We start from the raw sequence: 24,572 nt of genomic DNA on the forward strand, positions 1-24,572 counted from the left end.
GGTTAGAAATTGGAGAACGCAGCCATATGTAGGTCAGGAAACAAGAGTATCTAGATATAAAAGAAACTTTAAAGGGCAGCACATGGCCTGGGTTGATCACTGTGTGATCAGGCCCCACCTATCCAACCATTCAGTTTGCCCCTCCCCCCAGTCACTCACTTGTTTGGGATGTGTGATATGTTGTCTCCTCCTAGGGGTGGCTGGAGTTCATGCAGCTTGGAAAAGGTGAAAATCCTACCTTCCTCCCTGCTATTGATTATAGCCTGTCTTCATAAACAGAATGACCTGTTCCCTACCCGGAAAAGCACCCTTCTGCTGTTCAGGCCTGAGTCAGAGAGAGCCCCACCCAAGCAGCAGACAGACAGGGGGAGCTGAGAGCAGGTGCAGAGTTGAGAACAAACAGGGGTTCACATTAGTGCAGGCGCATGACTCGGCAGAGATTCACAGGCAGGCGTGGCCCTGAGCCTGCGGCAAATTGTTTTGGGCTATTTCCCATTACACTCTGCAGTTAGGTAACTCTTCACCAACTTGTAAGTTGTGGAAACCACACCCCTAAATGCCATATCTAGGGACCTGTTTCCTGGGCAGGTGATCCTGACTAGCCACAGGGCCACCTTTTTCTTTTTGGCTAGGGCTTTGGGAACTGTGCTCCCTTGTTAGTATGGTTTGAAATGAAATCTCATCCTATCAGAACTTCTCTACAGGGGCGCCTGGGTGGCTCAGTTGGTTAAGTGTCTGCCTTCAGCTCAGGTCATGATCTCAGGGTCCTGGGATCAAGCCCCGCATGGGGCTCCCTGCTCAGCGGGGGAATCTGATTCTCCCTCTCCCTTTGCCTCTGCTCGTGTGCTCTCTTTCTCTCTCTCTCTCTCTCTCTCTCTCACTCACTCTCTCACTCTCTCTCTCTCTCTCTCAAATAAATAAAATTTAAAAAAAAGAACTTCCCTCCATAAAATAAGCCAAAGGATGGATATATGTGTGTGATCTTCTTTAGGCCACCTGCTTTTCCAGGTGTCCCCTTAGCTTGATGGGTTTTACCAAAAGATCATTATGGAAGAAGCCTATACTTTATGCATATAAACCTTTTTCTGTGGATTTACTAGCCTCATCTTTGCTTTCTAATTCAAGAAAGATTACCACCCTCCTCACATTACTACTTCATAATTAATACTGTATCAGCTCTTTATCCCAATTATAAGAACTTGTGATGGGCTCCAATAGAGTATTTCTCTTTGTACTGCCTAGATGCTGTTTCGTTTTAGTCCCCTCCCCCCCCATTATTAATGTTAAACATGCTCATTATTTTTAAATTTTAAAACGTATAGAAATATAGAATGTTAGAAGTAAAGCCCTCCCTGAAAGTATTCTGCCTTTCTTGAAAGGAACCCTGTTACCAGTTTGATGATGTTCCTCCAGGTATTTTCCTATACTTATTCTAACACGGGAACTGACCATTCCAAATGTGGTCAGCATGCTTTTTCACTTAATTGTATACCTTGGACAGCATTCCATTAAAACACCTGTTTTTAATAGCTTCATGAATGGCATGTAGGTATATGGACTGTAATTTAAATAAATCCTCTTTTTTTTTTTTTTTTGGTGTCTGATCCCTTAGTACCACTGTATTATATAATAAACATCCGTATATCTATATCTTTGTGTACTTATAGTAGTATTTCTCTAGAAGAATTGCTGGTTTAAGGGTTAAATTTTGAGAGCTGTTGTCAGATTTCACTCAGAATTTCTACAGTTCAGGGGCGCCTGAATGGCTCAGTCGGTTAAGCGTCTGCCTTCGGCTCAGGTCATGATCCCAGGATCCTGGGATCGAGCCCCACATCAGGCTCCCTGCTCAGTGGGGAGCCTGCTTCTCCCTCTCTCCCCTGCCCGTGCTCTATCTCTCACTCTCTCTCTCTCAAATAAATGAATAAAATCTTTAAAAAAAAAAAAAGAATTTCTACAATTCACATTCCTACCAACTATACATGAGAGGATTTGTTTGGCCATGCCATCATCAACACTAGCTGCTAGCAACCATTTTAAGCCTTGTCAGTCTGATGGGTAGAAAAATCAGATCTCATATTCGTTTTTATTATTGTTTTGCTTTGTTTTTGTTTTCTGCTATTAAATTGAGCATTTTTTTTTTTTTAAGATTTTATTTATTTAGGGGCACCTGGGTGGCTCAGTTGGTTAAGCGACTGCCTTCGGCTCAGGTCATGATCCTGGAGTCCCAGGATCGAGTCCCGCATCGGGCTCCCTGCTCGGCAGGGAGTCTGCTTCTCCCTCTGACCCTCCTCCCTCTCATGCTCTCTGTCTCTCATTCTCTCTGTCTCAAGTAAATAAATAAAATCTTTTTTAAAAAAAGATTTTATTTATTTATTTGACAGAGAGAGACACAGTGAGAGAGGGAACACAAGCAGGGGAAGTGGGAGAGGGAGAAGCAGACTTCCCGCGGAGCAGGGAGCCTGATGCGGGGCTCCATCCCAGGACCCTGGGATCATGACCTGAGCTGAAGGCAGACGCTTAAAGACTAAGCCACCCAGGTGCCCCTAAATTGAGCATCTTTACAAATGTTTATTGCCTACCTCTTCCATTGGCTATCAACAAAGCATTTGCAGGTTAAGATTTAAATTTATCTGGGAGCAGTTTCTTGGGAGGGTGTTGATTGATTTCACAAACCAGAGTAAGACATTTCCTGTGTATGTCCTCCACAGCAAACAGCGGCATAACAAGCTCTGGAGATCTCACTCAGATAGCGACCTCTCAGACCACCATGAACCCATCTGCAAACCAGGGCTAGAACTCAACAAGAAGGAGATCACCACCTCAGCAGACCAGATTGCCGAGGTGAAGACCATGGAGAATCACCCACCCATACCTCCTGTCTTTGTGGAACATGTCGTCCCACAAGATGAAAATCAGAAGGGCCTGTGTACCAAAGAAAGAATGATTTGCTTGGAGTTTACTTCAAGGGAATTTCATGCAGGACAGATTGAAGATGAATTAAACCTAAATGACATCAATGGATGCTCATCAGGGTGTTGTCTCAATGAATCAAAATTCCCTCTTGACAACTGCCATGCATCCAAAGCCTTAATCCAACCTGGACAGGCCCCAGAAATTGCCAACAAGTTCCCAGACCTAACAGTGGAAGATTTGGAGACAGATGCTCTGAAAGCAGATGTGAACGTCCACTTACTGCCTTTGGAAGAATTAACATCTCGCCTGAAAGACATTCCTATGTCCCCTGATCCTGAATCACCGAGCCCCCAACCTAGTTGTCAGGCTGAAGTCTCAGATTTCAGTACAGATCGCATTGATTTTTTTAGCGCCCTAGAAAAGTTTGTAGAGCTTTCCCAAGAAACCCGGTCCCGATCTTTTTCCCACTCAAGGATGGAAGAACTGGGTGGAGGAAGGAGTGAGAGCTGTCGACTCTCAGTGGTAGAAGTAGCCCCTTCCGAAGGGACCGCTGATGACCAGAGAAGCAGCTCTTTGAGTAATACTCCCCATGCATCTGAAGAATCTTCAATAGATGAGGAACAGTCAAAGGTAAAAAGTATCTTTATAGTAAGTAGTTCTCTACCTAATGAAGTTCTTTTGGAAGACAAAATATTTGGGATTCTGCTGTGTTTGTTTTATTTTTAATGTTGCTAAAGATTTAGGAAGGCATTATGGGAGAGACAGTGTGGCTGAGACTTTCCTTGAAAACTTAAGGTTTAAAAAATTTTTAAATCCATTGCCTTTTGAGGAATTTATCTTTCCAAGCTTTTGGTGTCTTTGGAAGCACTTTGGAGAGGGGATGGGGGTGGGGGGTAGCTAAAACAAATGTCCTGCCTGGACAAGGAGAGGTCCCCTCCCTGGACCTCTGCAGTTCAAATCAGATCTCACCAATAATGAAGTGCCTGGGACTGACATGCTGCCTGAGTAAGACCTGTGTCTCTCTGAGGAGATGGATTTGTTTGGGAAACACTGTCTCAGAAAATTCAAAGACTAGACATGTGTAAATAGTTGTTAGAGTAGCAACGCATGCTGAGTTCTTGCTATTAATAATGTTTCTTGATTGGTCCTCATCTCAGACCCTGTGGTATCCAAGATTTGAGGGATAGTTTTGGGAAATGATTGAGAACAGACAGACTCTGAAGATTCTTCTCTGTGGCATATGAGCTCATAGGAGCCATTTCAGACCAGGGAAAGAACTACTGTGTATCAATTCTAAGACTCACTCTTATTCTCATTTTGACACTTCTGAAATTGGGATGCATCTTAAAAATGGTATCTTAGATCAGTATAATAAAGTAGTTGTGAAGTAAATGGTGACAGATTTACTCTCAAATACCAAAATTCACTTAATGATTTCAGTGGAGGTAACTACATTTTTGACATCTCCTGATAGCTGTCTACTTATATTTATCACCTTGTCCGTGACTTATCTTTTCTGTCTCTTTACCCCAGGGAAGTCATTGCCTCTGCTTCTGTCTTCTCTCCTCAGAGGTTATGCCTCTGCTTCATTTTTACTGGGAAATGAGAATGCTTGAGCTCTCCTTTGGACCAGTAGGCATAGCAGCTCTGACAGAAATAGCTTTTCTGCAAAGTCCCTCGTCATATGAGCACTCTCTCCACAGCCTATGCACACACTGGGCCTGCTGTGGCTTCTCTCCCAGTCTTGGCTAGTTTACCTCTGCCTAATATCCCAGCAGATTTCTCCCAAAGGTGTAACTGACCTTGTTGGTTTGTACTAGTTCTGACTTTGTTTTGAAGGAGAAAGATCAGAACAATTCCTAGGGAAATATTATACTTTGAAGGCTTATAAAAATGTTAAAGTAGGGGCACCTGGATGGCTTAGTCGGTTAAGCTCCCTCTCTCTCTCCCTCTGCCCCTCCCCTCTGCTCATGTTCTCTCTCTCAAAATAAATAAAATATAAATAAATAAATAAATAAAATATTAAAGCAGATTGATGGTTGTTACGAAGCCACTTTCAGAGATGTCCAACAGTCATTTTCAGCTTTTGGAATTCATTTTTTTTTAACAATAGGACTTGATTTTATATTGGCTAATTTTCTTTTGCCTCGATCTAAATCCATCCAAATTTATAACTGGTAGAACAGTAATATATCAGAGAGTCACAGTTTCTAAGTTTGCTTAGGCATGTGGCTCCATAAGCCAAGTAAACCTTTCCCAGAGGAGCCATGCAAAACTTGGAATTTGTGTGACCAGGTACAGAGTGCCGTCACATGCTGGAATGCTACTGCCAAGAGATGCCAAGAGTGGAAGGGTAAGGATGAAAGCTGGCAGGACAGAGGAGAGAAGAGAGCAGTGAGTCTCCAAATCAGACATCAGATGATAACCTCATTCATCTTGCCCTAACACTGGGCATATTTAAGGTGGTCACTGAGCCCTTGAATGGAACTCTTCCCCTTGAACTAGGTTAGAATCAAACTGAAAGTTGATAGGCCAGAGATGAAAAATCTCATCTACCCCAGTATGACCTAAATCCTGAAGGCTAATGGTCTTAGGAAAGTAAGGATTGGGGCACCTGGGTGGCTCAGTCGGTTGGGCGTCTGCCTTCAGCTCAGGTCATGATCCCAGGGTCCTGGAATCGAGCCCCGCATCAGGCTCCTTGCTCAGCGAGAAGTCTGCTTCTCCCTCTGCCCTTCCCCCTCCCCCTTCTCCTGTGCTTGCTCGCTCTCTCTCTCAAATTCTTCAAAAAAAAAAAAAAAAAAAAGTAAGGATTATAGGAACCTCTAAGGCTAACCGCTATTCATTTTTGAAGCAAGATACTGGGTTGGAATTCTGTTTAAATAAACAGAATAAAAGTTTAGTAGACAGTGATACAAGCTGTAACAAATTTTGTATCTCTTCCTTTGATGAATCTGTTTTGTTTTTTTTTAGCTTGTATGACAAAACAGTTGGCCAGAGGACAGCCCCAGGCAGAGGACAGTCCCAGGCACTCCATGATTTGTGTCCTCATAGCTGGAAGGTTCTCCTGGATTAGAGGATTACTAAGCAAAACATCTGGCATTTTTAATTAGACTATGATTTGCCATAACCATCTCACTGTTTTCTCCTAGGCAATCTCAGAACTGGTCAGCCCAGACATCTTCATGCAATCTCACTCAGAAAATGCAGTTTCAGTCAAAGAAATCATTACTGAGATTGAATCCATCAGTCAAGGAGTCGGACAGATTCAACTGAAAGGAGACATCTTATCTAACCCATGTCATACACCAAAGAAGCACACCATCCATGAGCTGCCCCTTGAGAGGGCTCAGGCCCTGGAGAACAAACCTGGAAATCTGGAGCAGAATGAGGGTTCCTTCACAGCCCAGCCTGAACTAGCCAAAGACTCAGGGAAGTGGGACCTAGAAGGCTGCTTAACTATACACTCATCCACCACAGAGTTGGAAGAAGAGGAACCAGCTGAGGAGGAACAAGAGCTCTGGGGCCCAGGAATGCATCCAGGTGCCAAGTGGTACCCTGGGTCTGTGAGGCGAGCTACCTTGGAGTTTGAAGAGCGCTTGCGACAGGAGCAAGAGCACCATGGTGCTGCCCCTGGTTGTACCTCATTGTCCATTCGCAAAAATTCCAAGAATGATTCTGCTGTGGCAGACCTAGCACCAAAAGGAAAGAGTGATGAAGCTACCCTTGAACATTCTTTTGTCCCTAAGGAACCAGAGATTAGCAAGGGCAAAGGGAAGTGCAGTGGGTCCAAAGCTGGCTCCCTACCCCATTCTGAGCAAGATGCCATTGTTCCAGCACCTGAGCTGCTGGAGTTTCAGGAGCACCCAGGGTCAGATACTAGTACAAAGCAGGGAGGAGTCCTGAAGGAGCAGAGGACTGTGGTTTCATGCCAGGGATCTGAGACACAGGCAGTCCCTCTTTCCCTTCCCAAAAAGGTGGAAATCATTGAGTATACCCACACAGTTACATCCCCCGATCACCCTGGGCCAGGGAGTGGAAGAGCCACCAGCAAAAAGAGTGGGGAGCAAGGACTGAGGAAAGTGAAAGTGGAGGACTCCATCACCATCCTCTGTGCACTGGATGAAAATCTGAACAGGACTCTGGGCCCCGCCCAGGCTCACCCCAACGTGCTACCTCTGCCTCATTCTTCCCCTCCTGAGCACGACAGTCCCACCGACCTGACCTCCACCCTGAGCAGCCCTGAAGCCTGGGACGACAGCCTCTTGACAGCCCCGGAGACAGGAGGGCCTTTTGTCAGTCACCCAACCCACATCCCATCTGCCAGCTTGGATTCAGCACATCCGCAGACTGTAGTTCACCTGGAAGGCTTCACAGAGCAAAGCAGCACCACAGACAACGAGCCCTCTTCAGAGCGGGGGAGCTGGGAAGAAAGTCAGGAGGGCCCCTTTTCCAGTGGCAGTGAAGTACCATCCAAGGACCCCCAGTTAACTAGTGAAGACCTAAGCCAACTCAGTGACAATATTGGGGAGTTACAAGAAAAACTGGACCCATTACCTGTAGCCTGTCACCTCCCACATAGCTCTAGTAGTGACAGTATAAAGGATCTCAGCCATAGCCCCAGCGTGGTGAAGGAGCGCACTAAAGAAATCGAGTCCCGAGCAATTTGCCAGGGAGGGCTCACCAGACCATCCCAAATGAGGCATTCTGCTGCGCTCGCCAAGTTAGGTTACTTGGACCTCTGTAAAGACTGTTTATCGGAGAGAGAGCCTGTCTCCTCTGATACCCCTCATCTCAAACTGCTTCAGCCCTTCATCAGAACAGACTCAGGCATGCATGCCATGGAGGCCCAGGAGCCCTCAGAAAACCCAGATGCCCCCCAGAACCTAGAGCCCACCAAGTATTTTATAGAGCAACTCAAAACAACAGAGTGTATCGTGCAGAGCAAGCCGGTGGAGAAGCCCATCGTACAGTATGCCAAAGAATTTGGTTACAGTCAGCAGTGTTTGCTCCCCAGGGCAGGACCCGAATTGACTAATTCTGAAGGAGACCTTCCTTTGCCACAACCCCAGGGGCTGCAGTGTGCAGGCCCAGCTCCAGGGCTGGCTGTGACGCCCCGTCAGCAGCACGGCAGAACTCACCCCCTTAGGAGACTGAAAAAAGCAAATGATAAAAAACGGACAACCAACCCCTTCTATAATACCATGTGATTCTGAGCCTACACATGTGACTTTCTGAAAGAAATGTTTGTAAAAGGGGCAGGTGTAATATGTAAGGAACATGCACTTTATTGGTTAATTTTATAATATTTTGGTCATTTTACTGTTCCTGGTGCATGCAGGGTTTGGGGTTTTTTTTCTCTGTGTATGTGTGTGTGAGAGAGAGAGATTGATTTGGACAGCAAGACCATTTTAGCATTTTTTATTTTTAGAAAATTCAAACCTCAAAAAATACTCATTTTCAAAGAGCACCTTTATCAAAGGCAAATTGCTGTTTTTCAATCAGCTCCCACCTGCTCCTCATTTGCCCTTTGAGAAAAAGGCTGGAAATCGGAAATGCCCCCCTGGGCCTGTGTGGTGATGGTTTGGGCTTCAGACCTGATGCATGGGATGGGGCTGAAGGACAGCCGCAAGTCTGCGTGCTCTCAGCCTTGGGCCCTGGCCCACTGAGAGTTCCCAAAGTGGGCAGGTTCTGCTTTGCTTTCAAAGGGGGGTCTTCCAGAAGCCAATTCTTCTGGATTCCTGAGTCCTGAGTCTGTCATTATCGAAAGGCATGATACTGGCTGGCTTTGTAAACTTACCAAGCAGATAGTTTCCCCCCCACAAGCACATAATTTTTAAATTAAAACCAAACCCCAAATGAAATCTAAGAGATCTGTGTAGAGGAAAGCATATGAGGAGGAGGAGGCAAAGTCTGCAGAGGCTGTGGCCCAGTATCTTCCGGGTCAGTGGGCTCCACATAGCCGGTCATCCTGGCCCTCCCTGCCAGGAAGTGGGTTCTGCAACATCCTTTCAACTAAAACAATAGGGACAAGTTTGAAAAACAGCAATTGAAAGTCAGTGTGTTCTTGTAAAATGAATACGTACGTAGGGTTTTAACACTTCCATTACTTGAATAATTCTGTGGGCCTTCTGAGTTTAATGGCCGTATTTTTTTCCTATTTACTTTCCTCCCTCATGCTGTTGCTCCCAGTGCTGCCCTTTTTTTAAATTTCATAGATGATATTTGAATTGTTACATTACTTACGTATAACCTCCGTTGAATGCAAAGTTTTCTTATCAATGTTAACACTTGACATGGGATTTTTTTTTTTCTTTTCCTGGAAGATTTGTCATTTCTCGAGTTTATACACAGTATTTATGTACATAATGTCACTTTCTTACAGTGTTTTGTTGATGTCGTCGTAGGATCTTTTTGATTTAATCTTTTTAAGAAGGAGTAAAGCTGCAACTGGAGAAAACACACAGACACCACAGAAATAAAACTGATAGGTGCTGGTAGGAATCTGCAGAGTATATTGATGGTGGTTTTAATTGTTTAAATGGAGACTTCTGATCGCCAGCCCCTGCCAAAGTATGTGTTAGTAACTTCTTCCTCAGAGAAACCCCTAAAGGCTCCCATTAGATCACAGTTTGACTGAAAGCCGATTTCTCTTTGAGACTGAAATCCCAGAGCGGATTGTTTGCCAGGAGCTGAACCACAGCCAGGGAGTATATGTGAGTGTGACTGCTGCCCCCGGGGGGAAGCTTCTCATGGATTGGGCCGAAGCGTTCATCAGTAGGAAGGCCCCCGCCAAGGGCAGGCACCCACCGTGACTCCATTTAGGATGCTCTGGCTTTGCTGCTATTATGGAGATCCTTAACACGGGAGCGCTTGCCATAAAAAGCCTATTTGGGCTTCTCACAGAAAACGTTTAGCCTGGAATGAGATACCTTCTGCAGCTCATCAAAACTGAGGAGGTTTGCACATTTGCTTCCTGTTTGCTTTGGTTCATGTCCACGTTGCTGAGAGATTGACCAAGTACAGACTTGGGCTTTGGTTTTTGGCTCATCACGGACAGCACTGAGAGGAAAAGACAGATGCCCAGACTGTCAGAGGGATGTCAGAGGCCAGAGTTTGGTGGGGGCAGATAGTGGGGTGACCTCCAGGAGAGAGAAAAGGTGGACTGAAGCCATTCATAGGTGCTCCAGGGGAGCTGTGAATCCAGTTGCTGTGCAGGAGGTGGATTGGACAGAAACCTCCTGCTCTAAGTGTCTTTATGATATAGTAATTATATGTACCTGTGTAGTCCTTAAATAGTTTCCTTAAATGTTCAAATGTATCCTCCACACGGCTTTGTGGTTCCTGGATGTTTAATGTGTTGTAAAGTGTTTCTGTTAGGTGGTGTGTACCAGTGTGAGGAGGCTTGCAAGACAGGGTTATGAATTTCCAGGGCTCATCCATCTAAACAGCCCTGTTGAGGCAGTTCCGCCACCACCAATATGATAGGGAAAGGACAGGAAGTTGGGGCAGGGGCAGGAAGAGAAGGATTTGCACGGAGGTGAAGAGAGTGGTGTCCCCTCATTAATCCTTTGAGATGGTGACATCCCTCACATTAAGAAGTACAAGCAGGATCAACAGTATTGCACTGTTCTCTCTGCTCCCCTGCAACTGTGGTTACTGCTCACTCTCCCTGCATTAAGTAGCAACAGAGGTGGGGAGGAGATCCTCTAATGCTGTGAAGAAAACTTTTCTTTAAAGAAAAAGGAAATATTCTTGCTCTGTCTTCCTTTTTTTAAATGACATTCTTGGTTATCATGTAATTTACCTGCCTCAATAAACATCCTCCGTTTGGGGTTTGTAATTCAACCATGCCATGGGGTTTTGCCAGCCTCTCAAACCCCCACAACTGAGTGTTCTTGTGTTATTTGCATAGCTGAGCGATGTCCAGGGGAAGTACGTGATGAGCCATCAAGGACTTCTCAGACTTTCTTGTCCTCAGACTTTTTGATAATCTCAGGTGGCCTATTTCCCTTTTCTGTTCATGGAAAACTCAGACCCAGAACAGCAGGTCTGGTAGATTGACAGAAATGAGTAGGAAAAGTCTTGACCTCTTGTTCAGTGCCTCTCTTTATCCTTATTTTGAAAACCCCCATAGTCTGACTGTCAGTTACTCTGGAGGAGAGAGAGAAAGAAAGAGCGCGCGTGCGTGCGTGTGTGTGTGTGTGTGTGTGCAAAAATATTTTAAAAAGTAACATTTTGGTGCATGGGGTAGAAGCCCCAGGAGCATGCAACTTTTGAGCTGTAATCTGGAGGGTTACCAGTCAGTAGGAAGGAGAGAAACTTCAACCATTTCCTGATTTTAGAAACACTTAGGAGTAGTATATACTAGAGTAGACCTATAGTACTGTACTATAGTAATCTTCATCTCTCCTCATTTTGGTTGCCTTTCAGAGTCTTAATGTTTGGGATCATTCTTAGCACCCCAGTTTCTCCAGGCTCTTTATCTAGCATTTTCCTCGTTCTGTACCTTTATCCCAACTCTTTCTCATTTGGGAAACTACCAAGAGCTCCAAGGACAACCTGAGAATGACAGCCCAGGCTCTGAGGTCCCCTCTGGCTCAAGGGCCCCAGATAGATACTTTTGGATAGACCTGAAGTTTCTCAGACATAGCAGCTCATAAAAATCTTCACCTGTTCCATCTGAGGATTTCAGTTTTAAAGTGATCTAGGCATGTTTGGTAGAGATGTTTCTGTGGGAGTTTTTTTTTCTTTTAAGAAAGAAAGCATTATGCAAAGAGGGTCACTTTTAAGGGCATTTTAAATTTTTAAATAAAGCCATTCTTTGGCTCTTTTTGACAACTATTTGTGGATACTTTGTTTACATTGTAATAATTAAAACATGCATCCTCTTGACAGCCACTCAGTCCCCTCCTCCAGGCACCCAGCCCTGGCTGTCCTTTGGAGTCCTCACGCAGAGCAAGGCTGTGGTGGTCAGCCCTTACTCAAAGGGAGCTGGGGAGGACCTGGACCTGACTTCCATCTGTGTCCTGCACTCCCGTTCAACACTCTGTGTGGAAATAGCCCTTTCCTCAGTCAGTGATGGTGTGTCTTACAGTGATGGTTATAACGGTGAATGGCTAGTGTCATTTTTGTCTAAAGTTTGTTTTGCTTTTTGATGGTAGATGAAATTTTAGCTCTTTCAGCACCAATCCAACTTGAAAGGTATCTTGGACTTTGTTTTCCCTTCCAGACTAAAAGATCAAGGCATGTATTAGGCATAAATGTATTTGCTGCCTCAACTCATCTGACACCCATATTAGGAAAAAGCCTGCCACCAAAGCAGGAAACTGCACACTCCTAACCCCTGTCCCAGGGCTTTGGGGTCCCTTGATGCCGTGGAGAGCTATTGCAAGGTGCTTGTGTACTTGTCCAGCCTGGAAGTGGAGGGTGACTGGGCCTGGCTCCTGCTATGAAAACAAAACCAGCCTCATTTTCTCAGTGCCCCAGAGATCTAGGACAGGATTTCTAAACTGGAATCATCCCGCATTGGCTGGAAGATGCCTCAGAGGGTATATGACCAGTGCTGCCATCTGGGTCCTCACAGCAACCCTGGTGGCAGCGTCATCTGTACACCCGCAGAGCTAAACCCAGGGCTTCATTCAAGCTGATGACCCAATCTGGAAACGGGAACTGGCCCTGAAATGATTCTCAGTCAACAGGCCCACAGCGAATTGTTTGGTTTTTGTGGGTTTTGTTTTGTTTTGTTTGGGTTTTGGTTTGCCTGGCATAGCTTAAGGTGCCTTTTTTTTTTTTCCTTTTCTTTCTACTTTATTTTGTAGGACTTGTTCTAAATGTAGAAAACAAGCCCAAAAGACTCTCCCACTGACTGTTACCTTTGCCCCAGGCCAGTCCGAACTTTTATGCTCACATTTTAATAAATAAAGCAGGTGCTCCCTGGAATCTCTGGGACCTTTTTGAGGCATTTGAAGCAGAATATAAAGAGTGGTCTCATCTCCTTCCTTAATCTTCCTGGTGGTTGGGATGTTCCACTTGTATCATAGATTTTTTTTATTACTGATGTGCTCTGCTGTTTTTAAATGTGAACTTGTGCGCAAATGTGCAGATTCAATGTTCTTGTTACAGATTAAATAAATTTTTATTTTGAAGATGATACGCGTATTTCATCAAATGCAAAAAAAGGGGGGAGGTGGTGCTAGAGAAGTGGAGCGATTGGAAGAGAACACTGGTGAGCAGTAGGGCACATGGAGCAATTCTCCTTGATCTCCATCAGGCACGTCCTTAAGAGTTAGCTGAGCTCTGGGGAAAAAAATACAACTTTCTACCTCCCACAAAATAAAGACTGGATAGAATCACCAAAGATTATTTCAGACTTTGTGGCTCCAATCAAGTGACCCAGCTGGGAACTTGCCTGGTCAAAGAAGTTCTTGCCAAAGCCACCACCTGAATGTTAGGAGAATGAATAAGCGAAGGGACCAAAATCCCTCTGCCGCGTGCAGTCCAGACTGCTCTGGGACACAGCTGCTGTGACCTGCCCCAGCAGGGGCTAGATTTCTTGGGCCGCTGATCTCTGGACATTAGTGAGATAGAGCTCACAAACTTTCAGCACAAGCCTCCTCAGCTCACTGAGTGATTTCTGAAAATGGGGCATGACTTTCTAAAGAAGTAAAAGCTTTTAACCATCTCCTGCCATTAGGAGAGAAGCAGTGGATAATGGTTGAATAAGGGAGATGGGGCTGACAGGCCATTCTCCAAAACAGGCTGGGCGTGGGGGGGAGCAGTTCTCCACTTCTCCCACTCCTCCATAGACCCATCATGAGCTGTGTAGTGTCACCATTCATCACACATACAAGGCATCACTATTATCTAGGGAAAGCTCAGTTTCCAAAGCGCTGACAAAACAACGTACTGACGTGTCTAGAGAAAATACTGCCTTGAACTAAAATTAAGTCGGCCCGCTGCATTCTGAATTGTCCAAATCAAGTAGGAGGAGCACATCACTGGTCTGGCTGGAGTGCCAGAGTGCATGATGGTGAAGGCAAGGTCATTTCCCAAAGTTTTCTAGGGGTGCCCGGAGTCACTGACCTGTCTAGATAAGCTCAGTCTCTATAGCCAAAGCAAATCATGTCTAAGTTGCCAGGCCACTTCTTCCAGAAAATGACTTTATGAAAGACGTAATCCATGCCTGTCTTCTACAGATTGTAGTTCAGAGCCCAGCTAAGAGTTCAAATGGTTAACCACACAGGAAAGCACCCTAGCCCAAGTGGCTTCTTCCCCTGATTAGTTCTTTATGCCTTGGCTCTGCCTGCCCACTCTCTGCCAAGCTTTGGCAGCCAGAAGAAAGCCCAGAGGGCAGACCTGAGAGGCATGCCTGGTCCAAGTGATACCTGTGAGTCCCTGCTTCTGTACCTGGAAAGCACCCTCTTTTCAGATGATAGAACTGAAGGCAGGATGGATTAAAGGATTCCTACTTCCTAGTCTCAGACTCTTGCCTCTAGAATGCAGTCCTCTTTAAAGAGGAGGAAAGGAAAGGGGAAAGAAAAGGTCATTTCAAGGTAGGAGGTGGCGTGTCAAATCCCTTGTCTGCCAACAGGTGGTGCAGAGTTGGAAAGAACCTGACCGAGCCCTCTTCATTGTACAGCTCAGAGAACTGCAAAACTGGGGTGATTGAGTCAGGGCCAGAACTCCAGTTTTCTAATTAGTCCAAGCGTCCTTTCCTTTGTACCACAAAAACTAACCCTCAGTATCAGCATTTATGAGATAAGGTGGCACTATTCTTCAAGAGGAAACAAAAATGCATGGTGCTGAATAGCATGGACCCAGATGCCGGACCACTGGATAAAAGTCGCAGTTCCACCAACTACCAGTTGAGTGATGGGTAAACTAATCTCTATGTGCCTTCGTTTCCTCACCTATAAAATAGGGATACTAAGAGTAGCTATCACAGAAGGCTGTTATCAGAATGAACTTAGTATGTGTAAAGTCCTTAGACCAGTGTCTGGCACACAATAACTGTGACCTATTGTTATTAAAGAGCCACTGAACCACTCAGGTCTTTCCCCCCTAATCATGTGCCCGGAATCTTTAGGTAAAAGGGAGATTCATCTACCCTTATGGCCCTCCGTGTCATGAATTATTTCTGGAGCACCTGTAAGTTTCTGATTCTGTTCCTGTACAAGCCACTGGATACTTGGACTCTTCTTTTTTTTTTTTTTTTAAAGATTTTATTTTTTTTTATTTGAGAGAGAAAATGAGATAGAGAGAGAGAGCATGAGAGGGGAGAGGGTCAGAGGGAGAAGCAGACTCCCTGCTGAGCGGGGAGCCCGATGCGGGACTCGATCCCGGGACTCCAGGATCATGACCTGAGCTGAAGGCAGTCGCTTAACCAACTGAGCCACCCAGGCGCCCTCTGGATACTTGGACTCTTCTTGAGAAGGAGCCTTGGGTGGGCCTTTGGGGTTCCCAACCACCTTCCCTCCTCTTAACCCCCAATGCTAATCTCTGTCCTCCAGAAGGCTGTTCCATTGATTCCCAGGTGTGCCCTGGAGAATAGGAGGTAATAACTGGCCTCATGCTGCCTCCAGGGCCTTATGATCCAACGCACGAAATCCAGGCAGTGGATGGGTGCTGGATGTACAGCAGCTTCAGGGACTAGTTGTTCTTCACTGGCTGTATTTTGATCGGGTTTGTTTTTATTTCCTCCTTAACCTTGATCAATACTCAGATCCCTGGGTCCCAGGGGGAGTGAGGGGGGGGGCTGGGACTTCCTTGGAACACAGTTGGGCACCAATTTAAACAAGTCCCAGAAGAATTCATTAGGAATTAGGCTGGGCAACTAAAATTTGATTGCTGCGGCGCCCAGGTGGCTCAGTTGGTTAAGCGTCTGACTTCAGCTCAAGTCATGATCTCAGGGTCCTGGGATGGAACCCTGCAACCGGCTCCTCTCTCAGCGGGGAGTCTGCTTCTCCCTCTTCCTCTCTGTCCCTCCCCCGTCCCCCGCCCCCGCTCATGCTCGCGTTCTCTCTCTCAAATAAATACTTTTTTAAAAATAAATAAAATTTGATTGCCAAAGGCCGGTGGCAGCTGCTTCTCCTTGAACCTGGTGTTCCCACGGGGTCAAGGTGGATTCATTCCCCTACCCAGTCTTTAGTCTGCTTTCTGCCCTGCTCCATGGAATCCTCTCTAACGCTATGGGGCGAAATGCCTAGTTACAGTGCCAACGTTTTAGGTTCTCAAGTGGTCGCTATAGTCATTAATAACAATAACAGCGACATTCACAGCCCCCTGTCGGGTACCCTCGAGCTGCCCTGGGCGAGAGCCTAGGCCCTCATCCAAGGGCTGGGAAGACTCCCTCGAAGCATCTTCCGGGACCTCTCCCCAGGAGGGTCTGGACGTGCAGTCCCGCAGCCCGGGCCCGCCGGCCGGGACAGGCTAAATTGGGAGTGCGATTGCGGCAGGAATGCGGCGCGAAGGCACCTGATCTTGCGCGGCTGCCGGCTCTCCCTCAACGCGCCCAACCTGGGTCTGCCCAGCCCACCCGGGAGGCACGGAGGGCGGGGAAGGAGTGCGCACAACCCGCGCGTACACACTCAATTACTTTTGACAGTTTTCTGAGCCGGGCGGGCAGGCGGCGCGGAGCCGGCAGCGCTCGACTTTCCCGCCGCTGGAGGGGCGGGGCAGCCCTGGCCCCGCCCCCGCCGTAGGCCCCGCCCCCGCAGGTTGATGGCAGCGGCAGCTGGGACTGCGGCGACGCCGGGCCCCGGAGAGCCGCAAGCAGCGGCCCGAGCGCGCAGAGCAACGCCCGGGCCCCAGACGCCGCGGACGCCCGGAGAGGCAGTTCCGGCACCCTGACTCCCTCGGCCCCCAGCGCACCCCTAGCCCCCTCAACAGAGGAGTCGCAGAGTGAGCGCCCCTCGGCCCACTCAGGACCAGGTACCACCCCACCCCCCATCCCACGCCGCCACCGAAGCCACCGCAGCGGGCGGGGTCTCTCGAGGGGGCAGAGATCTGCGCCCCCTCCCCCGCGCCGCCAAATTCGGTCCCGGGCGGGGCGGACTTGGTGTCTATATTTGGCCGGACAGCGGCCCGCGCGCCTTGCACGGCCCCGACACCTCGTCTCCTAAGAACGCAGTGCCGGGGCAGGAGGCCGGAGGAGGGTGCGGGGAGGCCCGGGCCGCAGGCCTGGGGCCGCAGAAGCGGCGTGAAGGGCACAGGGATGCCCGGGGCTGGGGAGGGGCAGGAGTCAGTGGATAGGGCTTTGGAAAAGCTCGGTGAGTCCCCTGGGGAAGAGCATAGCACAGACCCTGGCTGAAGAAAAGGCACTTCACCCTCCCCACTCCTGCAAATCTGGCCCTCGCGGGGGGAGGGGGTGGCGGTGAGGACCCCACCCCAGGAGAGTGCAGCAGGAAAGGGGACCCATAGGAGAAGCGGGACCGAAGTATGGTAGGCAAAAGCCAGACCATGGTTAGGACCATGTGAAGAGAGGAGTGGAAAGAGGAGAGATCCACCTTACACTGCGTCCCCCAACAGGATGGGAGGAAATTGATGAAAACAGTAGCAGGATAGACTCTGTTAGCTGGCAGGAGGAACTTCTCCTTGGCAAAATTTTAGAAAAAGACAAGAGCCCATATGCCCGAACTATGTTAGAGATGCAGAGTTCGGGATTTTGGGGGGCTGCAGTCTTAGCCCCATCGCTGGCCTTGAGCCAAGATCCCAGGACCAAGGCCTCTGATTCTGGACAAGGTGTGGCTGGGAGAGAAACCATTTCCTGAAGAGATGCTCATCCAAGGCTGACAGCAGGAGGGCAACCTGGCATTGAGGCTCCTCCCCAAACCACTTCAACTTCCAGGAAGCTTTCAGGCCCAGTCAAACTCTGCTCTTCCCTGCGTGGGTCTCAAAGGAGAAGTCAGGCCCCAAATCCCAGCCCCTTGAATTTTTAAGCAGCACTTTATAGGTGGCAAAGACCTTACCCTTTGCCATTCTTTCATCACCTGGAAGAAAGTTCCCTGTTCTAGGACCTGACTCGTAGCCAGATAAACCTTCTCACTTGCCACCCCCTCCCTGCTCTTCCTTCCTCCCACAGCTCACAGGACTAAGGACCAAAGGCACTTCTGGGCACTGAGATCCTCCATTTCTACCCACCGCCATGAGCCGGCGTGTGGTTCGGCAGAGCAAGTTCCGCCATGTGTTTGGGCAGGCGGCAAAGGCTGACCAGTCCTACGAGGACATCCGTGTGTCCAAGGTCACATGGGACAGCTCCTTCTGTGCCGTCAACCCCAAATTCCTGGCCATTATTGTGGAGGCTGGAGGTGGAGGTGCCTTCATTGTCCTGCCTCTGGCCAAGGTGAGGGATGAGGGGAAGAAAGCAGGTGGGAAGACACTGGCTGCACCCACGCATAGCCCGTCCCCTTCTCCGAGCAGCACCCTCTTGCCAGCAGGGACCAGAAGGGTGTTATGGAGATAGTTAGGAAGCAGGGGAGCCAGGGCCTGACCCAGATTCTGTTCCTGACTTGCCCAATGCCACACCCCCTCATGATCTTTCTCCCCCAGTGCACGGTGACCATTTGATTAAATCACACCCCAGCGCACCCCTATACACTGAGGAAAGGGTCAAGCTCTTTCCAAAGAGTCCTGGTCACCTCCCCACTATGGTTCTTACAGTGAGATAGAATGAGAACAAAGGGCAGGGGGACATCACACATAAGGCCAGAGCCCTCCCCACCCCAGGGATGGGGGCCGGGCAGTTACCGCCCCCTTTGCTGAGGAACCTCAAACCCCTTGGAAATCTCCACCCCCCAGGATGGCCACCCCAAGTCATGACCTTGATCTGGTCCCTACACCTTGTTAAGGGAGACCCCGCAGGTGGCAGGGTCAGGAAGAGGCCTGACAATAGCCAGTGACTCATTCCGGGACAACGCAGACATCATCCAAGGACACCATCCCCGGGGCTCAAATTTCAAACTGGAGCCACCTCCTCACCCAGTACAATGGCCATTCCAGTGCCACACGGACACCCCTCTCCCCTACTTATGCCAGCCCTGGCAAAAGTCTCAGAGCCCCCATAAAAAGCCTGTAAAGACCAAAAGTAGGTGAGCCCCAGCTCAGGTTGGCGGACAGCAAGCACCAGGAGTGCCTGCTGCTGGTGGTTCCAAGGTCAAGCCAGTGACAAGGGGGAGATCTGCCAAGGGTGGCTGGGAAAGGGCTGTTGGCCACTGCGTTGCATATTACCTCCCCTTGACCTCTTCTACCAGGGGCTTCCTATAGACATTCTAGCTGGGGGGACAGGCCCAACAACAGTCTCCTCCAAGGAGGTGTTTTTGCAAGAGCACTGGACTGAGAGTTCAGGTCTTGGCTCCACCTGTATCTTGCTGTGTGTCCTTGGCTAAGCCATCACCTCTCTGAGTCTGATTCCCTGATATTAAATGGCTTCAACTCTGTCTGCCTCCAGTGGAGTACAGGAATAGTTGGATGGGGTTGGAGGTGCAGAAAGGGGTTCACAAAGAGAAAAGAGGTGACAGAGTATTGAGATGTAAACAGGTCACTGCCCACCCCCAAAAAGCACACAGGAAAGTGACCCTAGAGCTCCCTCTCTGACCCCTCCAGACAGGACGCGTGGATAAGAACTACCCACTGGTCACTGGGCACACTGCTCCTGTGCTGGACATCGACTGGTGCCCACACAATGACAACGTCATTGCCAGTGCCTCAGACGACACCACGGTCATGGTAGGAACCAGGTGGACGCTGTGGGGCAGCTGGGCAGGGGGAGGGGGGAAGGCTGCCTCACCTGCGCTAGGGAAGGTGGTAAAAGAGGTGCTGGGTCCAAGGGCCCTGCCCTGCCCTGCCCAGCTCCCGGGCTATATTTAGCCACATGCCCACCCCCTCCCAGGATGCACTTCTTAGGACTAATTATAGCCATGGCCAACTTGAGGCCTGAAGAGCAAGGGGCAGTACTCTGCAGTCTCCCGGCTGGGGTGTCTAGAGAGGTCCCTGGAGAGCCGGCAGTGCCCCCTCCTGGCTCCCAGCTGCTTCTGCCCTGGGCAGGCATCATTACATCCTGCCCTGCATTTGACCCTTACCACTCAAGAGAGCCAGTAGGGGTGGGGGTGGGGGTGGGGGGCAAAGTTGGGGAGGAGTAGAGGGACAAAGCAGGCTCCTCATCGCACTCACCCTATGCCTTTTCTTCCCTCCCAGGTGTGGCAGATTCCAGACTACACCCCTATGCGCAACATTACGGAACCCATCCTGACACTTGAGGGCCACTCCAAACGTGTGGGCATCCTCTGCTGGCACCCCACTGCCCGGAATGTCCTGCTCAGTGCAGGTCTGGGGGCCTAGGGAGGGGTCCCTCCTGTAGATGGGGCCGGGTGGGGGGTGGGGGCAAAGGCAGGACCCAAGTAACGGTGACGGGCTGCTCCGGGCAGGTGGTGACAATGTGATCCTCATCTGGAATGTGGGCACTGGGGAGGTGCTCCTGAGTCTAGACGACATGCACCCGGACGTCATCCACAGCGTGTGTTGGAACAGCAATGGTAGCCTGCTAGCCACCACCTGCAAGGACAAGAACCTGCGCATTATCGACCCCCGCAAGGGCCAGGTGGTGGCGGTGAGTGCCTGGCTTGGCCATCCCCCAGCCCCTACCCTCGGGACCAACTGTCAGGCCCCTGTGCCCTTAATCCTCTGAGTCCCTAGTGCCGGCTCTCGCCTCCCCCCACCCCAACCCGAGGCAGTCCCGCCCCCCCCCCCCACCCCAGTGTCTGCAGCCACGGCTCCCAGCCCTAATTAAGCCCACAGCCCACAGTCTTCTGCCCCACGCCGGTTCCCTCCGTTCCCCGGCATCTGAGAAGCTCCGAGCAGTGCTCTTCGAGTTGTAATTGAGCAGGGGAGACGCTGCAAGCTCTGTCCTTCCACCAGAACCTGCATGACACATCCCGGACCCCTCTCCTCTCGGCCGGCACCCAGCGCCATCTTCCAGGGTCTGGGGCCCGACACTGGCTCTCCGGCAGGCCCCTTTCCGCCCGAGTCGACCCGCTGGGCGAAGGCGGGGGGAGAGGGGGCCACCCCCGCGCCTTGTTAGTCCCAGCTCGGTGCCCCGGGAGGGCGGCGGCACCCGCCTCGGCAGCCTGACTCGGACGCGGGGGCGGGGGCGCGGGGCACGTGCATGTCTGCGCCGAGTGCGCGCGGCGGGCGCTCTAACCCACTAACCCCGCGAGCAGGAGCGAGCCCGGCCTCACGAGGGCGCCCGCCCGCTGCGGGCCGTCTTCACTGCGGACGGGAAGCTGCTCAGCACCGGCTTCAGCAGGATGAGTGAGCGGCAAGTCGCGCTCTGGGACCCGGTAGGCCAGGCCGCGCTGGCCGCGCGCGCTCGCTCCTTCGCTGGCCCAGCCCGGAGCGCCCTCCCAGGCCGTGGCCGCTGCCCGAGAAGGCGGAAGCGGAGCGGGGAGCTCCCGTCTGGGAGAAGCCTCGCTGCGACCCCGGGGAGCCGGCCGACTTCCCCTGCTCTAGGGGTCAGCCTCTGAGGGCGCTTCAGGGCTCGGGACCTGCCGAGAGGCGCGCGCCTCCCGCTCTCTCCGGGCCCGGACGCTCTCCAGGCCTGGGGTCAGCCGGGCCCCCCACCTCCCCCGGAAGCTGAGTAGTTAGGCCCTCTTTCGTCTCCAACCCCCCGCCCCCCACCCCCACCCCCGTCTCTCCCCGGCCAAAGTCAGCAAGCTGGTTGCTCGTCCCTCCAGGCTCCCTAGGGCAGGCAGCTGGGTGACGACTCTCCCTGTCTCCCCCTCCCCTAGGAGAGGTTTGCGGCCCACGAGGGAATGAGGCCCATGCGGGCCGTCTTCACGCGCCAGGGTCATATCTTCACCACGGGCTTCACCCGCATGAGCCAGCGAGAGCTGGGCCTGTGGGACCCGGTAACGCAGCTGGAAGCTTGGGGTGTGTGCCCCGGGGACTGGCATCACGGGAGAGGGGCCAGGCGCCCCCCCCCTCGCAGGGCATGCCCACCTGGACTGGGCTGGAGGCTGCTGCCCCCTTTGCAGCGCCCGCCATCCCCACACCCACCCCTCTGCCCAGTTTTGCTGCGTCGCCTGAAGGAGCCCACGCCGGCACCCCCACCTGGTGATGCCGAGTCCCTGGGGGTGGTTTGCGGTGACTGCATGCGGCGGCGCAGGGGCTATTTGTGCGGGGCACTGAGGGTGATGGGCCCCTGGGAGGGACCCGCAGCTCGGTTCACCAGAGCCGCCTTGCGAACGCACGGGGTTTGCAGCGGGTAGGAAGTGTAAAGGGGCTTCAGGGGATCCAGCAGTGGCACGGTGGCCGGGACAGGGCTGGTCACGCCTCCTGTGCTCGGGCAGAACAACTTCGAGGAGCCAGTGGCACTGCAGGAGATGGACACGAGCAACGGGGTCCTACTGCCCTTCTACGATCCCGACTCCAGCATCGTCTACCTATGCGGCAAGGTGCTTGGGGCCGGCAGGGCAGGGCAGGGGCTGGGTAGAGACGTCGAGGGCCCCGCCTGGGAGCGTCTCTGAACCGACTGGTTTTGCAGGGCGACAGCAGCATTCGGTACTTTGAGATTACCGACGAACCACCTTTCGTGCATTACCTGAACACGTTCAGCAGCAAGGAGCCTCAGAGGGGCATGGGTTTCATGCCCAAGCGGGGGCTGGACGTCAGCAAGTGTGAGATCGCCCGGTCAGCAGCCTTCGCCCTTCTCGCTTGCATGTCTGTCCCCGCTTGCCATCGGGGAAGACACAGGGGCTTCTCCCCTCGTGTGATCTTTGGGAAGGAGTGGGGGTATTTTGTGTGTGTGGGGGGGGTGTCAAACAGGCTTGTTTCGGTGCCAGCCCCAGCGTTAACATTCTCTAAACTTCAGTTTCCTCATCTGTAAAATGATCAGAGATGTTTTACCAGTTGGACCAATAATGTGTTTTGAAGTGCAGTGCATGGTAGGGGCTCAGCAAATGTTGGTCTCCAACCCATTGGTCCCAGGCAGAAAAGGGGGTGGGAGCCGGCGGGGGTGCTGAACCCCGCTCCCGACCTTACAGGTTCTACAAGTTGCACGAAAGAAAATGTGAGCCCATCATCATGACTGTGCCCCGCAAGGTGAGGGGGCGCGGAGAGGGGTTGGGCGGAGACGGCTCCGAGGCGGAAGGGAACGGAGCAGGCCCGGCCCTCTGCGAACACTAGTCTTCCTGTCCCCCGAACCCCCGCAGTCAGACCTGTTCCAGGACGACCTATACCCAGATACTCCCGGCCCCGAGCCGGCCCTAGAAGCGGACGAGTGGCTATCTGGCCAGGACGCCGAACCCGTGCTCATCTCGCTGAGGGACGGTTACGTGCCTCCCAAGCACCGCGAGCTCCGGGTCACCAAGCGCAATATTCTGGACGTGCGCCCTCCCGCCGGCCCCCGCCGCAGCCAGTCGGCCAGCGACGCCCCCTTGTCGGTAAGATCCGGCTCCGCTCCACCCCGGCCCAGTCCACACATCCCCCTCCCGCCCCCTTCCTGACACAGCCTCTTCTGTCCTCCGCGCCCCAGCAGCAGCGCACTCTGGAGACGCTGCTGGAGGAGATCAAGGCCCTTCGCGAGCAGGTGCAGGCCCAGGAGCAGCGCATCACGGCCCTGGAGAACATGCTGTGCGAGCTGGTGGACGGCACGGACTAGTGCGGCGCGCGGGGGTCAGCTCCGAGCCTGGGGCGGGGGGCGGGGGGCGAAGCCGGGCGGGGAGCAGGACTCGGCCCCGCCCCGGCTTTTGGTCCGGAGCCCCCGACCCCGCCTCTCCGGGCTGGGGCCGGGGACGGGACTGGGAAGGGAACTCCTTGCCCTCGCGGGAGGCCTGGACAAACGGAGCGTCGCGGAGACTCGCGTCTGCCTGGCACCCGCCTGGCCACGTGCCTCGTCCGGGACTCAGCAGGAGCTGGCCTTGGGAGGCCCGGGGTGACGGGGACCTCAGCAGTGGTGCTGCCCGGCGAGGCGGGGTCCCTTCTGTCTCCCGCCCAGGGCAGGGGAAGTGCTTAGTATTAGCGCTGTTCTTGGGGGTGTCGGGGAGCTTGGGCTTGAGCTCAAAGGGGTGGCGATGCGAGGGGTCTCGCCAGACCGATTGGGGAAAGTGACAACGCTTGTCCCCCTAATCAGCTCACTTGATTCCGCTGCCCGAAGTGGTAAACCGGCTGGCCGTCACCCTAGTTCCACAGACATACACAGCCCGTTGGCCGCAGAGCCGAGCCCACCGGTTACACCCGGCCGGCTATGGCGGGGGGCTGGCTCCCTTTTTTTTCACCCGCAGGGGAGAGGGCGGCTTCCTCACTGCAGCCCCGCCGGAGAACTAACCAGAAAACTGGCATGGAAGCAGGTTCATATCCCTCTTCCCGCCCCGCCGCCCCAACGGCCCCCAGCCCTGTGCTGTGGCTTTGGCTCTAGGACGAAAACAAGACTCACTGAATGAAATATTGTACTAAGTGCTCGGTCTGTGCCTCCTGCATGCGTGGGGGTGAGGGGGCCAAGACCCCCGGCCTCTGCAAATGCCGTACCCCACCCCGGGCTTGTGGGGGTGCTGACATGCTCAGGACCCGCCCGGCATTCTTTTACCTCAGAGCCCTCCCCACACTGAGGTTCAGAAGGAACCCCCAACCCGTAGGTGGGCGCTCTTCCCCCAGTAAAGCCAGCCAGGAAA

At 51.7% G+C, this 24,572-nt stretch overlaps 2 protein-coding genes across 5 annotated transcripts in view; both read left to right on the forward strand.

Moving 5' to 3' along the window:
* The window catches only part of SSH2 (slingshot protein phosphatase 2), a 244,279-nt gene extending 231,216 nt beyond the window's left edge, over positions 1 to 13,063 (forward strand). For both annotated transcript variants that reach the window (XM_035027658.1, XM_035027659.1), the window contains 2 exons: positions 2,709 to 3,543; positions 6,063 to 13,063. In XM_035027658.1, coding sequence (XP_034883549.1) covers positions 2,709 to 3,543; positions 6,063 to 8,120 — 2,893 coding nt within the window. In that variant the 3' untranslated portion in view covers positions 8,121 to 13,063. The remainder of the gene's footprint in view (positions 1 to 2,708; positions 3,544 to 6,062) is intronic.
* Positions 13,064 to 16,627: 3,564 nt separating this feature from the next.
* Positions 16,628 to 24,568, forward strand: CORO6 (coronin 6). Of its 3 annotated transcripts, none has more exons than XM_035027662.1 (11): positions 16,628 to 16,842; positions 17,993 to 18,253; positions 19,513 to 19,635; positions 20,104 to 20,233; positions 20,334 to 20,515; positions 21,693 to 21,812; positions 22,254 to 22,358; positions 22,448 to 22,593; positions 22,947 to 23,004; positions 23,115 to 23,345; positions 23,438 to 24,568. In XM_035027662.1, the coding sequence occupies exons 2-11, from the start codon at positions 18,056 to 18,058 to the stop codon at positions 23,561 to 23,563; spliced, it is 1,419 nt and encodes a 472-aa protein (XP_034883553.1). In that variant the 5' UTR covers positions 16,628 to 16,842; positions 17,993 to 18,055; the 3' UTR covers positions 23,564 to 24,568. The 3 variants fall into 3 exon arrangements, with proteins under 3 accessions (XP_034883553.1, XP_034883554.1, XP_034883555.1); XM_035027663.1 differs by having other exon boundaries at positions 23,441 to 24,568; XM_035027664.1 differs by lacking the exons at positions 16,628 to 16,842; positions 17,993 to 18,253; positions 19,513 to 19,635; ... (1 more) ...; positions 20,334 to 20,515; positions 21,693 to 21,812 and adding an exon at positions 21,826 to 22,071 and having other exon boundaries at positions 23,441 to 24,568.
* Positions 24,569 to 24,572: the final 4 nt, after the last annotated feature.

The sequence above is a fragment of the Mirounga leonina genome, unplaced genomic scaffold, assembly GCF_011800145.1.
Source record: "Mirounga leonina isolate KUSES-001 unplaced genomic scaffold, KU_Mleo_1.0 Mir_200, whole genome shotgun sequence".
In the NCBI taxonomy this organism is placed as follows: Eukaryota; Metazoa; Chordata; class Mammalia; order Carnivora; family Phocidae; genus Mirounga; species Mirounga leonina.